This window comes from Thalassophryne amazonica, chromosome 5 (genome assembly GCF_902500255.1).
Source record: "Thalassophryne amazonica chromosome 5, fThaAma1.1, whole genome shotgun sequence".
In the NCBI taxonomy this organism is placed as follows: Eukaryota; Metazoa; Chordata; class Actinopteri; order Batrachoidiformes; family Batrachoididae; genus Thalassophryne; species Thalassophryne amazonica.
Genome location: NC_047107.1, coordinates 59,113,005 through 59,126,424, shown reverse-complemented (window position 1 = coordinate 59,126,424; position 13,420 = coordinate 59,113,005). Strand labels below are relative to the sequence as shown.

The 13,420-nt window shown below is 41.6% G+C and overlaps 1 protein-coding gene across 3 annotated transcripts in view; it reads right to left on the bottom strand.

Moving 5' to 3' along the window:
- Positions 1-13,420, bottom strand: part of pcsk5b (proprotein convertase subtilisin/kexin type 5b) — a 330,784-nt gene that overhangs the window by 173,596 nt on the left and 143,768 nt on the right. For all 3 annotated transcript variants that reach the window (XM_034170406.1, XM_034170404.1, XM_034170405.1), the window contains exon 11: positions 10,875-10,992. In XM_034170406.1, the coding sequence (XP_034026297.1) occupies positions 10,875-10,992 (118 nt within the window). The remainder of the gene's footprint in view (positions 1-10,874; positions 10,993-13,420) is intronic.

The window sequence follows — 13,420 nt, the reverse complement described above, 5'->3', positions numbered from 1 at the left end:
ACATCTCCTAAACCTCATCCTATTAATGAACAAAGAACTATGAGCACAGGAAAACAGATTATTTTCTACTCTCTCTGCTATGCATAAAAACAGTCCAATCTGATAACGCACACATTTAATGATCTGTGATCAAGACAGTATGTCATCTGAAACAGAATAATCCTTGCAGCGGACAGTGGACATGCGGTACAGAGAATTGGTTTGAAAAGTTTCTGAGAATGTGACAATTCTTTCTGCAGCCATGAGGCAAAACTGAAGTCGCAGCAGGGCTGATTTAAGGCTGGCCAACACCTGTCATCGTCTCCTCAGACAGAAGGTGAGCCTGAATAAATTTAATATTTCAAATTCCTTTCTCAATATAGCAGAGCATTATAAGAATACTCAATTAGAAAATGAATGACAGGAATACCTGAACCGAACTCTATGAACCAAGTTCTCTAAAATAACTGTATTGGTAAATGGACTTCCATCTAAAGCAGACACTCAAAGCACTTTACAAAGATGCCTTAGATTCACCCATTATCACACACACAGTCAGGCATCTATGCCAGTTTGACGACATCATCAATGTACGCTGGTAGCAGTTGCATGACAATGGAGCTAATTTGAAAGTTTGCAACTGTAAGTTGTTGCACATACCTTTACAGATTGAGTAAACTGATCAGAGCAGCTTTAATTAATAATTTGTGCGGTAGCAAAAATCATCTAATGTGTCAGTTTTCAGTGGATTTTGAGCTCTGATGGAATGAGTGAAGAAACACCGACTGGTGGTGTTCAGCTTCTAGATGTAAACAGAAGATAAAACTGCCTGCAAGCAGTCAGCGACAGGACAAAATGGATGTTCCACTGTTTTCAGTGAGAGGTTGAAGGAAAAATTCCACCTCCTATGTCAAATGGGTGTCCTTATATTTAACAAGAAAAAAAAAACTTAATTATTTAAGTACAGAGAGACGCCTGGTTTTAATCAGGTAGAAATAATATGATATTTCACAAAGAAATTAATTTATAACCTCACAAAAGCATGAGCATTTAAGCTGCCATCACAGCCAGCATTTCCTGTTTTAATACAAGGCTGTGCAAAACATTTCATTGAAGTAAATTATTGTCCAAGAGGTTATCACTGAAAAATGACCACGCCTCCTCCTGGAGTCTGCTGCAGTAGACGGACTTCTGCTCTGACGGTTTTCTGCTACCGAAATGAGAAAGCAGCTTAATGCTGACTGGGCGTCCAGTGGCAAAGTATGACTAAGTACAGGACAAATAAAATGTGCAACCATTGGGAAAGTTCTGTCTGATGTCCGCACAACTTTCTGAGTGACATCAGCTGACAAGGAAAACAATTAATGAATGAGAAAAGGATTTGTTCAGGACAAAGTGGACACAAACAGGTGAGTTGTTTGTGGGTTTTTTTTTTTTTAAATTTGAGATAAAATCAGATATTTTATTGAAATGAAAGTTCTGACAAATGTAATATTGGCAGTGCTAGAGCATTGGTCCACCCCCTCTTGAGGCAGAATTTCCCAAGGAACACCGACCCATGAGTACTGTGCTCGCACAGGCGTGTGTGTGTGTGTGTGTATATAAGAGCTTTTTTAAAAACAAATTTCACTATGATGAAACAGTCATCGACCCAGTGAAAGTGTTAATTAATCCTTTCGTGCCTGGCAGAACCAATAAGCATCATTTCAGTGTTCTCAGAGTTTAAAAGTGGAAAATTATAAGACATCCAGCTTTTCTGCTGCAGCCAAACACGCCTCTAGTTTCATCATCTGATAGACATTACCTACATCAACAGGCACGCACATCTGCAGATCATCAGCATAACAGCGCAAGTAAATCCCACGGCTACATATAATCTGGCCAAGAGGTGCTATACAAAGAGAGAATGACAGTGGACCTACAACAGAACCTTGAGTTACCCCACACTTCAGTGTGTAAAATTCAAATATCGTGTTATAATGAACACACCGGAATTGCCTGAGAAGTAAGATCTCAGGCATAAAAGAACAAAACAACGTCATTTCATTTCTTTTCAACAAAGTGTATTAACTCCTTCAAAAGCTGCGCTTTGAGCCAATAAAAGCAGTAGAGGTTTGGATATCTATATCCACAGCCAGGAGCAAATCTTTCCACAGTCTCTGTGGAATTATGAGGCCTGGACAACTGCAACAGCTCAGAAAGATCATTCTTTTGATTTATGAATTGAAAAATTTTGGAAAACTGATGATGTCATGGAGAAATCAGGTTTAAATGGGCAATGTTGATTCTACTAATGTACATACCTTTATCATAGCAAATACTTTAACCCATTAAACATACAAAGAGTGAGTTTAGTAACAACAGTCTGTGTATTTTAACCACTCATTTGTTATTTGATGCTGTGCATTCAGCAACGCATCGTGCACAGCGTGATAAAACATTACATCTCTTCTTGTCCAGTCTTTGACTGAAGCCCATTTCTCAACCCCGCCAATTAAAAAAAAAACTTATCCAAACAACTTGCATTAAAAGTTACTGAAAACAAATCCCAAAAGTTGTACAGCGTGAGGCTATGTAATGAGAGAGCCATTTCTTTCATAAGTAGCTGATGACTACAGAGCCAACAGCAGCGAAGGCTGGGGAGTCGTGGGCTGATATCAGAGCTTTGGCTCTTCAATGACAGAACACAGATAAGTGATGCATACACATGGGACTGAGGGGAGCAGATGCACAGCTGATTACCACCAGCCTGATTGCACACAGATCAGGCAGTTTCCCCGCTGTGCAATCCAAGTAGAGTGAGAGGCGCGCAACTGCAGACAGACATTACCAAACACAGAGGGGCCGGCCAGAGGGAGTACAAACACAGCAGTGAGGCCACCACTGCACTTATGGAGCAACTTGGAAGCACAACAATAGAGGACAGCAAAACAGATGCACCAAAATACACTTACACAATACAACATTGCCGGGAATCTGCCCGTAGCCCAGACGGATTACACTGTAAGAGGCGCGAGCACGTCCCTAACACAAGCCTCATATGGACCAAGTTGTGCGGCAGAGCAGAACAGACAGAATAACACCAATAATGCTGCAGTCACTCGCCGCTGAGCCTTAAACTAAAAGCAAAGCAGTTCAGGACACAAGTTCAGCAAACTGGCCTAACACAGAACAGAGCTCAGACTTCCAGCTGCATCAAGAATAACAAGCTGTGAAGTTCTGGCTCTGTGTGTGTAGTAAAAGTCTTATGTGGGAACCATCCTGCCAGAACTAATGCTTGGCCCCTCTCAAGGTACAGCTTGCACAACCATACTCTCAAACACATGCCGGTGCATAATACACAGGGGAAAGGTGATGGTGGTGGTGGTGGTGGGGGGGGGGGCAGGTAAATATACATCTGTAACAGACCCAGCTATTAAATTAAATAAAGGTGTATAAAAGCAAGGTCTCTATTCACAGAAACACAGCAATGTTGTGTCATACAGAGACATATTTCCTGGCATTTAAAGTTGATCAGTATGTGGACATTGGAGGACATCTGCGGATAGGATAACTGAGGCTTGTGATCAGATTGTTATGGAAAAATTAATAGGAGCAGGTTTTAGGACTGTATTCGGTTCAGCATGTCCCAGGTGTGCTGAACAACTGAGATCCAGACATTTGTTTTTCAATACAACTAACTCTCCATTTAAAGCAAAAGATACTCAGCAAAAATTATATTTTAAGCTTTAGACCTGCTGAAGCTGCCACCACTCCCTTCACTCAGTGAAGAAAGTGTGTGAACCTTGGCAGATAAATTAGTCAGCTCAAATGGGTAGTTTGTGCCTAGTAAATTAATGCAGGTATTTTCTTCATGTTAATGCTGTTTTTGGTATTTGTGATTTTGTGCTTGCATTTGTTAAAATAAATGCCACATATGAGTTTCACCATGAAGACTCCAAATTGGCTTAATTCATTCAATGTCAAATTTAGTCGCCGACTAGTCGACGACTAATGGTACCTGACTAGTCGACAAATGATTTCCATTAGTCGCCCCCAACCCTACTTCAAATACAAAGTACTTTGTATGACTCTTCTATATTATAACAGCCAAGTGGCCTGTGTGTGCGTGTGTATGGCTTCAATGACAGAGAAATTGGGGGAAGCTGACATTTGTCGTTTGGTATGCTTATGTATTTCGGGTCAAGAATGAATGCTGCCAAAATGGAACGTTGATAGGATAGGACTAATATTTTTGGAGAATAGCAACAATGAACAAAGTGATAATTACATTCTGGACTCACACGCCATTCCAGCGGGGGTTAATAAATCATCTATATATTAAAAGCATGCGTGCATGCGTGCGTGCATGAGTTTATTTAGCAAGTTCACTGTAAATATGTAATATAATTGTAAATACATCAAAAATACATGGATGACACAAGAAAGTGAAAACATTTATTTCCATTGTGGTCCATTTAAAAATCAAATGACAAAATGAATAATAATAATAATAATAATAATAATAATAGTGATAATAACAGTGTGTACGAGGTCTCTTAGATAATAAACCGACCCTTTTATTTTTTTTTTTAACTATATGGATTTGAATGACATGCGATTACACCAATCATGCTTGAACCCTCGTGCGCATGCGTGAGTTTTTTCACGCGTGTCGGTGATGTCATTTCCCTGTGGGCAGGCCTTGAGTGAGATGTGGTCCCGCCCTCTCGGCTGAATTCCTTTGTTTCACACGCTGCTCGAGACGGCGCGCGTTGCTTTATCAAAATTTTTTCTGGACCTGTGAGGAATATCCGAGTGGACACTATTCGAGAAATTAAGCTGGTTTTCTGTGAAAAGTTTAACGGCTGATGAGAGATTATGGGGTGTTTCTGTCGGTGTAAGGACCTCCCACGGAGCGGGACGTCCTACAGCGCTTCCTGGCGCTGTCGTCGGCCTGTTTCGAGCTGAAAACATCCTAATTTAAGGCTTAATTCACCCAGGACATCGTGAGAGAACAGAGAAGATTCAGAAGAGGCCGGCATGAGGAATTTATGCGGACATTCCACTGTTTAAGGACATTTTTTTAATGAAAGACGTACGCGCAAATTCGCCGAGTCGTTTCCGTGACGACTCGGCAAATCTGTGTGCGCCGCGACAGGAAAGACACCTCCGTGTTGAAAACCATTTGTAGAATTCAGGCGGCTTTTGATGGCTTTCAACAAGTGAGTAACTGAGAAATTGTTTAACAGCTTGGGCATGTTCCAACTTGCCCGTTAAGATTTCCAACGGAGGTGTTTTTCCTGCCGCGACCCCCCGTGGTCGGGTCCGGCCCGACATGCGACTCTGCCCGCACGTTCTTTCATTACAAAATGACCGTTAACAATGGAATGTCCGAATAAACTCCTCATGCCGACTTCTTCTGAAAGTTCTCTGTTCTCTGACGACTTACTGCGTCAACAGAGCCTGAAATGTGGAAGTTTTCAACTTGAAACGGCGAGACGCTGCCGCGTCGAAGCGCAGATCGCCGTCAGGCGCCGTGGACCATCCTTAAAGCGACACTACCAGACCAAAATCTCTCATCAGCCGTTAAAATTTTTACCGAAAACCAGCTGAATTTATTGAATGGTGTCCACTCAGTTGTGCCTTACAGTTTTGAAAAAATTTTTATCAAACAAAGCAACAGTCTCTGAGCCATTCCTAAACAATGAAAAAAATCGACGAGCGGGTGGGCCACTCCTCACTCAAAGACTGCCCACAGGAGAATGACGTAACCGACAGGCGTGAAAAAACTCTCGCATGCCCACGAGGGTTCAAGCATGTCTGACGTAATCACACGTGATTCAAATCCATATGGTTTTTGAAAAAAATAATAAGGTTGGATACTTTTCTAATAGACCTCGTATATATGATAAGAAGCAGCTAAACACTTTATAAATACATTAAGACAGCAAATTAACATTAAAAAATATATATAATTAAGAGGAAATAAAAGGGTTAAGTTCCTCTTCTAAAAACTGTTGAGGTCTAAGGTTCTACAAACATTCTGGGCTCACACACCATTCCAACTCATTATAGAAACTTTGCACAATTTATTACCACCCTTGAAAAATGTCAGCTACCTATTTTATAAACACTACCCAATCTAGAGCCCATGGATACCCACAGGCATGAGCCTAGTGTCTTTTTAACAAGTTGGATCAGAGCTGTGCAGATGTTGCAAATGAAACTACACCGTGCACGTACAATGCAAACCTCTGCCAACACTAGTTTTCAATTCCACAAATTTTTACTTTGGAAAACATTTTCAATATCAAAGTCCTGTTAGAAGTGACTTTTCAAAAGCTAAATGAGATGTGACCAAATGTCAGGAGTATGTATTTAGTTCATGAACTTGAATCAAGATTTTGTGTGTGTGTGTGTGTGTGTGTGGTCTTGTCAGGTTTTTTCCAACTTTTTCAGTTTCTGAAATCTTTTTCAGATCATTTTCACAGAGCATTTGTTATCTTTGTTATGCATAATTATTCATTTCTTTTTGACACTTGATTTCCAACTGACAACAGGTATAAAATTGGAACCTCCATCCAATTTTGGTGGTGTAGGTAAATCCATAACAGAAAAATGAAGAGTAATTGAGGCACTGCTGATTGAGATATAATGCAAAATGTACACCACATGGGTTTTTCAATAGTAAATTCAAATGTCCACAAAATCCACAATCTGGATCAGAGCCAGTGTTGCCGACCGAATGGCCCCCCCTAAAAATCAGTCCGCCATGCCTTCACTGCGCATGAGTCATTTCAGAGCTCAGCAGCATCATTTCTAAGCGTCACCAATTATCACCTTATTTCTGCTTAAAACTGCTCAGTCATCATCTATCTCAGTGACAGATATCTGAAGCTTTTGTACAACAATCATTTCCACAAAAATTCAGTATTATCTCATAATTAAAGATGGGGAAGCAATCAGAGTGCAGCAGCACATCTGAGTTTGACTGCCCCTATGTCATTTCGGCACGCCAGTAATGACTCACCAATTATCGCCTAATTTCTGCTTAAAACGGCCTTGTTTCTGCTTAAAACTGATTTTACAATGATTTGAGAGGTTTGACTGTCATCTGATGGTTAATCCCATTACTCCCTTTGATCGCTTTGGGTGTAGACAATCTGTCTCAGACTTGCTGCTGTGATCCCAAATGACGCATATGCAGTGAAGGCAGGGCGGACCAATTTTTAGGGGAGACCATTCGGTCTGCAACACCTTATCAAACTTTGTCAGCTGATAAAGAATACCATCCTACATAACGCTCTGAAACATGAAGGTAATCAGCCGACAGTGAATGTAAATCTGCATCTCACTTACAAATATGAGTGATTAGAGCATGTTTGATTAAGATACAATGTAAATTCTAATCCAATTACATTTTTCCATGAATCTCATTGCTTAAGCATGTGTGATTTCAGACTGTATAACATCGGGGAAACGGTGGCAAAATATTTGACCGTTTCATATTTGGATGTATTACTCCGCGCCCTGACTGGTGTCTTGACGAGATGTCATTCCTGTCGAATGTCATTCCTGTCCTCAGCGCAACTATGCATGCGCAATATTGTCGTGATGAGGAACTGTAGAGTTATATGACGAGACGCACAATTCTAGCTAGGTGTTAGCACTGCTAGCTGTTAGCTGAGAGTGAGAGAAAGTTGAGTACCGAAGCCGCCGCGGAAATGGGTGAATTTAAGCAACCATACGAAATATTGATGTGGATTCTGACAGAATTACTGTTTCACATTTGATGGATTTTCACATTTGATTGATTACTCCGTGCCCTGACCGCTGTTGGAGCGACACTGCCTTGTTTCGACCGAATTACCTACAGAAAAATAAACCGTGCAAACGATGGAATGGAATTAGAATGGGAATAACCCCCTTGTGTCTTATGATTTGTGGACATTCATGCTGTTATACAGTTGCGAATATCCATTTTACGTAAAAGCTCAATTTGCGACCATATAACCAGCATGAACATCCGTAAATCATCAGACACAACAGGGTTATTTCATAAATATACATTAAATGGGCTTTCAATGTTAAATTTTAATAACCACAAAATCTGTAATCCAGATCAGTTTTATCAGTCAATAAAGGACACCATCCTACAGACTGCTGTCAAATATGAAAGAAATTTGAGTTAAGAATTTTGAAAATTTGTTTGATGTTAAAAGATAGGGATTTTTACAATTTTCCAAGATTTTTTTCTGACTTTGACCTTGAAAATTTAATCAGTTCTTGCCTATCAGAATATGAATCCTCTGTTTAAAAAAAACAAAAAAACAAAAAAAAGATATTGGAAAAACTGTGGGTTACAAGCTGTTCACAAACAGACAAAGAAACGGGTGAAAATATAACCTCTGCCCAACTTTGTTAGAGGTACAAAAGAGAAATATCTAGAAAACTATCATCACTGAGCTGGGTTCAGTTTTGGTCCACGTGATCTCACTAATTACGTTCTCACTCTCGTGTGCAGGAAGTACAATTAGCTTCTCTGGGCTAAACTTCACTAAATCTCTCTATAATGACCATTTCTGATCTTGGTGCAATAACTCATCCAAATGAGTGGCTGTGTAGAAATGTTAGCTGTATGATTCTAACAATGCCGTCAGATCTGGGACCATGTGCTGGTGCAGAGCGCTGCCTCCACCACACTACATAACCGCCTTGGGTTCTGGATGGCAACTGCCCAGGCAAACAACTATTCCACCCCAGTGTCTTCATAACAATCTATGTGCCACAGCCACATGAAACACTGGGGTCTCTTTGGCCTCTTCCAGATACTGGGGTCCTCAACATTGAGGAACCTGTGTGCTGGATCAGAGAAATGTGCTTTACCAAATTATCTAGTATCAAAGACACGTAGATGTCACCTTAGGTCACTGGTTAGCATCCAAGTCTCACAACCATACAGTACAACAAGAAGCACCCTGGCCCTAAACAGCTCGACCTTAGTGAATGAACAGTAGCATTCATGTCAGCAAGTTTCTCACAACAGACTCTCTTAATTATGTACTTAAATAAAGCATACAGATCGTATACTACATACAACCCCTGGCAAAAATTATGGGATCACCGGCCTCGAAGGATGTTCATTCAGTTGTTTAATTTTGTAGAAAAAAAGCAGATCACAGACATGGCACAAAACTAAAGTCATTTCAAATGGCAACTTTCTGGCTTTAAGAAACACTATAAGAAATCAGGAAAAACAAATTGTGGCAGTCAGTAATGGTTACTTTTTTAGACCAAGCACAGGAAAAAAATATGGAATCACTCAATTCTGAGGAATAAATTATGGAATCACCCTGTAAATTTTCATCCCCAAAACTAACACCTGCATCAAATCAGATCTGCTCGTTAGTCTGCATCTAAAAAGGAGTGATCACACCTTGGAGAGCTGTTGCACCAAGTGGACTGACATGAATCATGGCTCCAACATGAGAGATGTCAATTGAAACAAAGGAGAGGATTATCAAACTCTTAAAAGAGGGTAAATCATCACGCAATGTTGCAAAAGATGTTGGTTGTTCACAGTTAGCTGTGTCTAAACTTTGGACTGAATACAAACAACATGGGAAGGTTGTTAAAGGCAAACATACTTGTAGACCAAGGAAGACATCAAAGTGTCAAGACAGAAAACTTAAAGCAATATGTCTCAAAAATCGAAAATGCACAACAAAACAAATGAGGAACGAATGGGAGGAAACTGGAGTCAATGTCTGTGACCGAACTGTAAGAAACCGCCTAAAGGAAATGGGATTTACATACAGAAAAGTTAAACGAAAGCCATCATTAACACCTAAACAGAAAAAAAACAAGGTTACAATGGGCTAAGGAAAAGCAATCGTGGACTGTGGATGACTGGATGAAAGTCATATTCAGTGATGACTCTCGAATCTGCATTGGGCAAGGTGATGATGCTGGAACTTTTGTTTGGTGCCGTTCCAATGAGATTTATAAAGATGACTGCCTGAAGAGAACATGAAAATTTCCACAGTCATTGATGATATGGGGCTGCATGTCAGGTAAAGGCACTGGGGAGATGGCTGTCATTACATCATCAATAAATGCACAAGTTTACGTTGATATTTTGGACACTTTTCTTATCCCATCAATTGAAAGGATGTTTGGGGATGATGAAATCATTTTTCAAGATGATAATGCATCTTGCCATAGAGCAAAAACTGTGAAAACATTCCTTGCAAAAAGACACATAGGGTGAAAAAATAGTCCGGACCTTAATCTAATTGAAAATCTTTGGTGGAAGTTGAAGAAAATGGTCCATGACAAGACTCCAACCTGCAAAGCTGATCTGGCAACAGCAATCAGAGAAAATTGGAGCCAGACTGATGAAGAGTACTGTTTGTCACTCATTAAGTCCATGCCTCAGAGACTGCAAGCTGTTATAAAAGCCAGAGGTGGTGCAACAAAATACTAGTGATGTGTTGGAGCGTTCTTTTCTTTTTCATGATTCCATAATTTTTTCCCTCAGAATTGAGTGATTCCATATTTTTTTCCCTCTGCTTGGTCTAAAAAAGTAACCGTTACTGACTGCCACAATCTTTTTTCCTGATTTCTTATAGTGTTTCTTAAAGCCAGAAAGTTGGCATTTGAAATGACTTTAGTTTTGTGTCATGTCTGTGATCTGCTTTTTTCTACAAAATTAAACAACTGAATGAACATCCTCCGAGGCCGGTGATTCCATAATTTTTGCCAGGGATTGTACTTAGGTGAGTGCTTTGTATTTTTTTATTCTTACTAAAACCAGAAGTGGTCATCTGCAAGAATATCTTGAAGTCTAAAATTCAACACTGATCAAGGTTGTGGAATGCATGTTTCTGATCATGAGTATGATTTGTTGTGACCTGATTTGTCGTTCTGCGCTCTCCACACAGACGTGCTGAGGAGGAACTTGCTTCCACCTCTCCGCCTCCTTCACCATCGCCTCAGCGTCCATCAGACCAAAGCCGTACAGGTGGCTGACTGTAACACACGCAGTAAATCACAAATACTGAGTGAAGCACTTCAGCACAAAGGTTTTTTTTTCCCAAAAATTCTCATTTAAAAATGTCAAAATGCTATTTAAATGGTTCAAACATTATATATCACTTCAGAAATTACTGAAGATATATTAATCAGCAGTCTTAAAAAAAAAAAAAAAAAAATCAATCAACTTGCAAGTTTTAAAACGTTACTTATGAACAAACATACAACCAAATATGAATTTTTCCCCATTCTTCTCCACCCCCTCATTCCATTTCTCTGTAATTCCTCTTTGAAATAACTGGAAAAGTCTCCCAGTACACTGGGCATGCAGTCTGGCAAACCCTTAAATCTCTCTCTCTCTCTCTCTCTCTCACACGCACGCACGTTACAAAACGAGAGTTACGAATGTAACTACGGTTCTATGAATTCCAGATGACCGCCAGAGGGCGGTGCTTTAGCACCTGGATAACTACATGTGCGCAGCACAAAGGTCGAGAATATATACCAACAAAGTCACGCCATTGGATGTGACCTGGGTGACGTCACTGGTTGTCTTTATATACCAGATGCACCCAGCGCTCGCTTCTTTTTGGAATGAACTCGCAAGACTCTGAGTGACAAGCAACTCTGGCAGTCATCCAGAATTCATAGAACCGTAGTTACATTCGTAATGCTCGTTCTATTTCATTGCTCCTGACTGCCAGAGGGCGGTGCTTTAGCACCTGGATGACTTAATACCAATAAGGTCACGAAGAGTCACACTCACATCAGCAGTGGGGAGTGGAGGCAGACAACACCGCCAAAGTCACCACAGGAGGAGCAGTCACATTCAGTCTGTAATAGCGGGCGAAGGTACAAGACGAAGCCCACGTAGCAGCAACACAAATATCACTCAAAGGGACACCTCTCAGTGCAGCCCAGGAGGTGGACACCCCTCTGATGGAATGGCACGTAACCTTAGGAGGCTGAAGACCTCTGGACCGGTATACTTGTAAAATGGCATCCACGACCCAATGTGAGAGTCGCTGCTTTGAGACAGCACAGCCTCTTTTGTGATCACCGTAACACACAAACAGGGCATCCGTTCTCCGGATCCCGGCAGTCTCACTAATGTACTGCTTCAACATTCGGACAGGACACAGGGAACCTGAAACAGATAATCCTGGATCAGAATACGGGGCATACACAGCCAAGGAAACTGGCTGGTTAACATGAAAGGTTGAAATTCTCTTGGGTAAAAAGGACGGATTAGGCCATAGCGTAACCCCAGATCCGTCACAATTCCATCGCAAACAGTCCCCAGCGACTGATAGGGCATGGAGCTGTCCCACTCGCTTAGCCGAAGACAGTGCAAGTAGAAAGGCAGTCTTCACTGACACCCATTTAAGATCAGCACTTTCAACTGGTTCGAAAGGGGATAAGAAACATAGAGCACCTTTCAAAAAACGACACACTAAGAGGTGTGAATCCACTGAATGGTCATCAACGTAGACATGCTGGGCAGAGATTGCAGCAACATAAACCTTCAAGGCAGCGACAGAAAGTCCTTTCTCCAGCAGTTCTTGTAAATATTTGAGGAGAATAGGCACAGGGCAATGCTCCAGGTCTAACTTCTGTTTCTCACACCACCGCGCAAACAGCTTCCATCTGTTGTCATACAAAGCCCTGGCAGAAGCAGCACGTGAATTAAGGATAGTCTGAACAACAGCCTGGTCACAAGAACTTAACAAGGAGTCCGGCCCCTCAACGGCCACACATACAGTTGAAGGCGTTCTGGGTGAGAGTGCCAAATCCTCCCCTGTAGCTATGACAACAAATCCTTCCTCTCCGGGAGAGCCCAAGGTTCCCCCTCGAGGAGTTTATAAATCATGGGAAACCAAATCCTCCCCGGCCAGAATGGAGCAACCAGCAGCACCCTGTGGCTGCTCTGATCTATCCTGTGCAGTGTCAACATCAGCAGTGGGAGAGGAGGGAAGGCATAAAGGAGGCAATCCAGCCACGGGTGAGCCAATGCATCCTACCCCAGCGGGCTGTCTGGTTCCGAGAGGGAGTACCACCATGGGCAATGTGTCGAGGTGCTTGAAGCAAAAAGGTCCACTTCCGCTACACCATACTTCTGCCAGATCATTTGGACCACAATCGGGTTCAGTCTCCACTCTCCCAGTGGTGGTTTCTGTCTGGAGAGTAAATCCGCAGCGCTGTTCTGTACGCCGGGCAGATGAACTTCTCTGACACTTTGAAGGTGAGGCAACACCCATAAGAGAAGCCTCTGAGTTTCTGCCAATGAGTGACTGGACCTGGTGCCCCCTGATGGTTTATATGATAGACTGTTGACGTGTTGTCCGACCGGACAGGAACATGTCTTCCTCTCAGGGCCGGAAGGAAATGCTTGAGAGCCAGTCGCACAGCGCGAAGCTCCAGCACG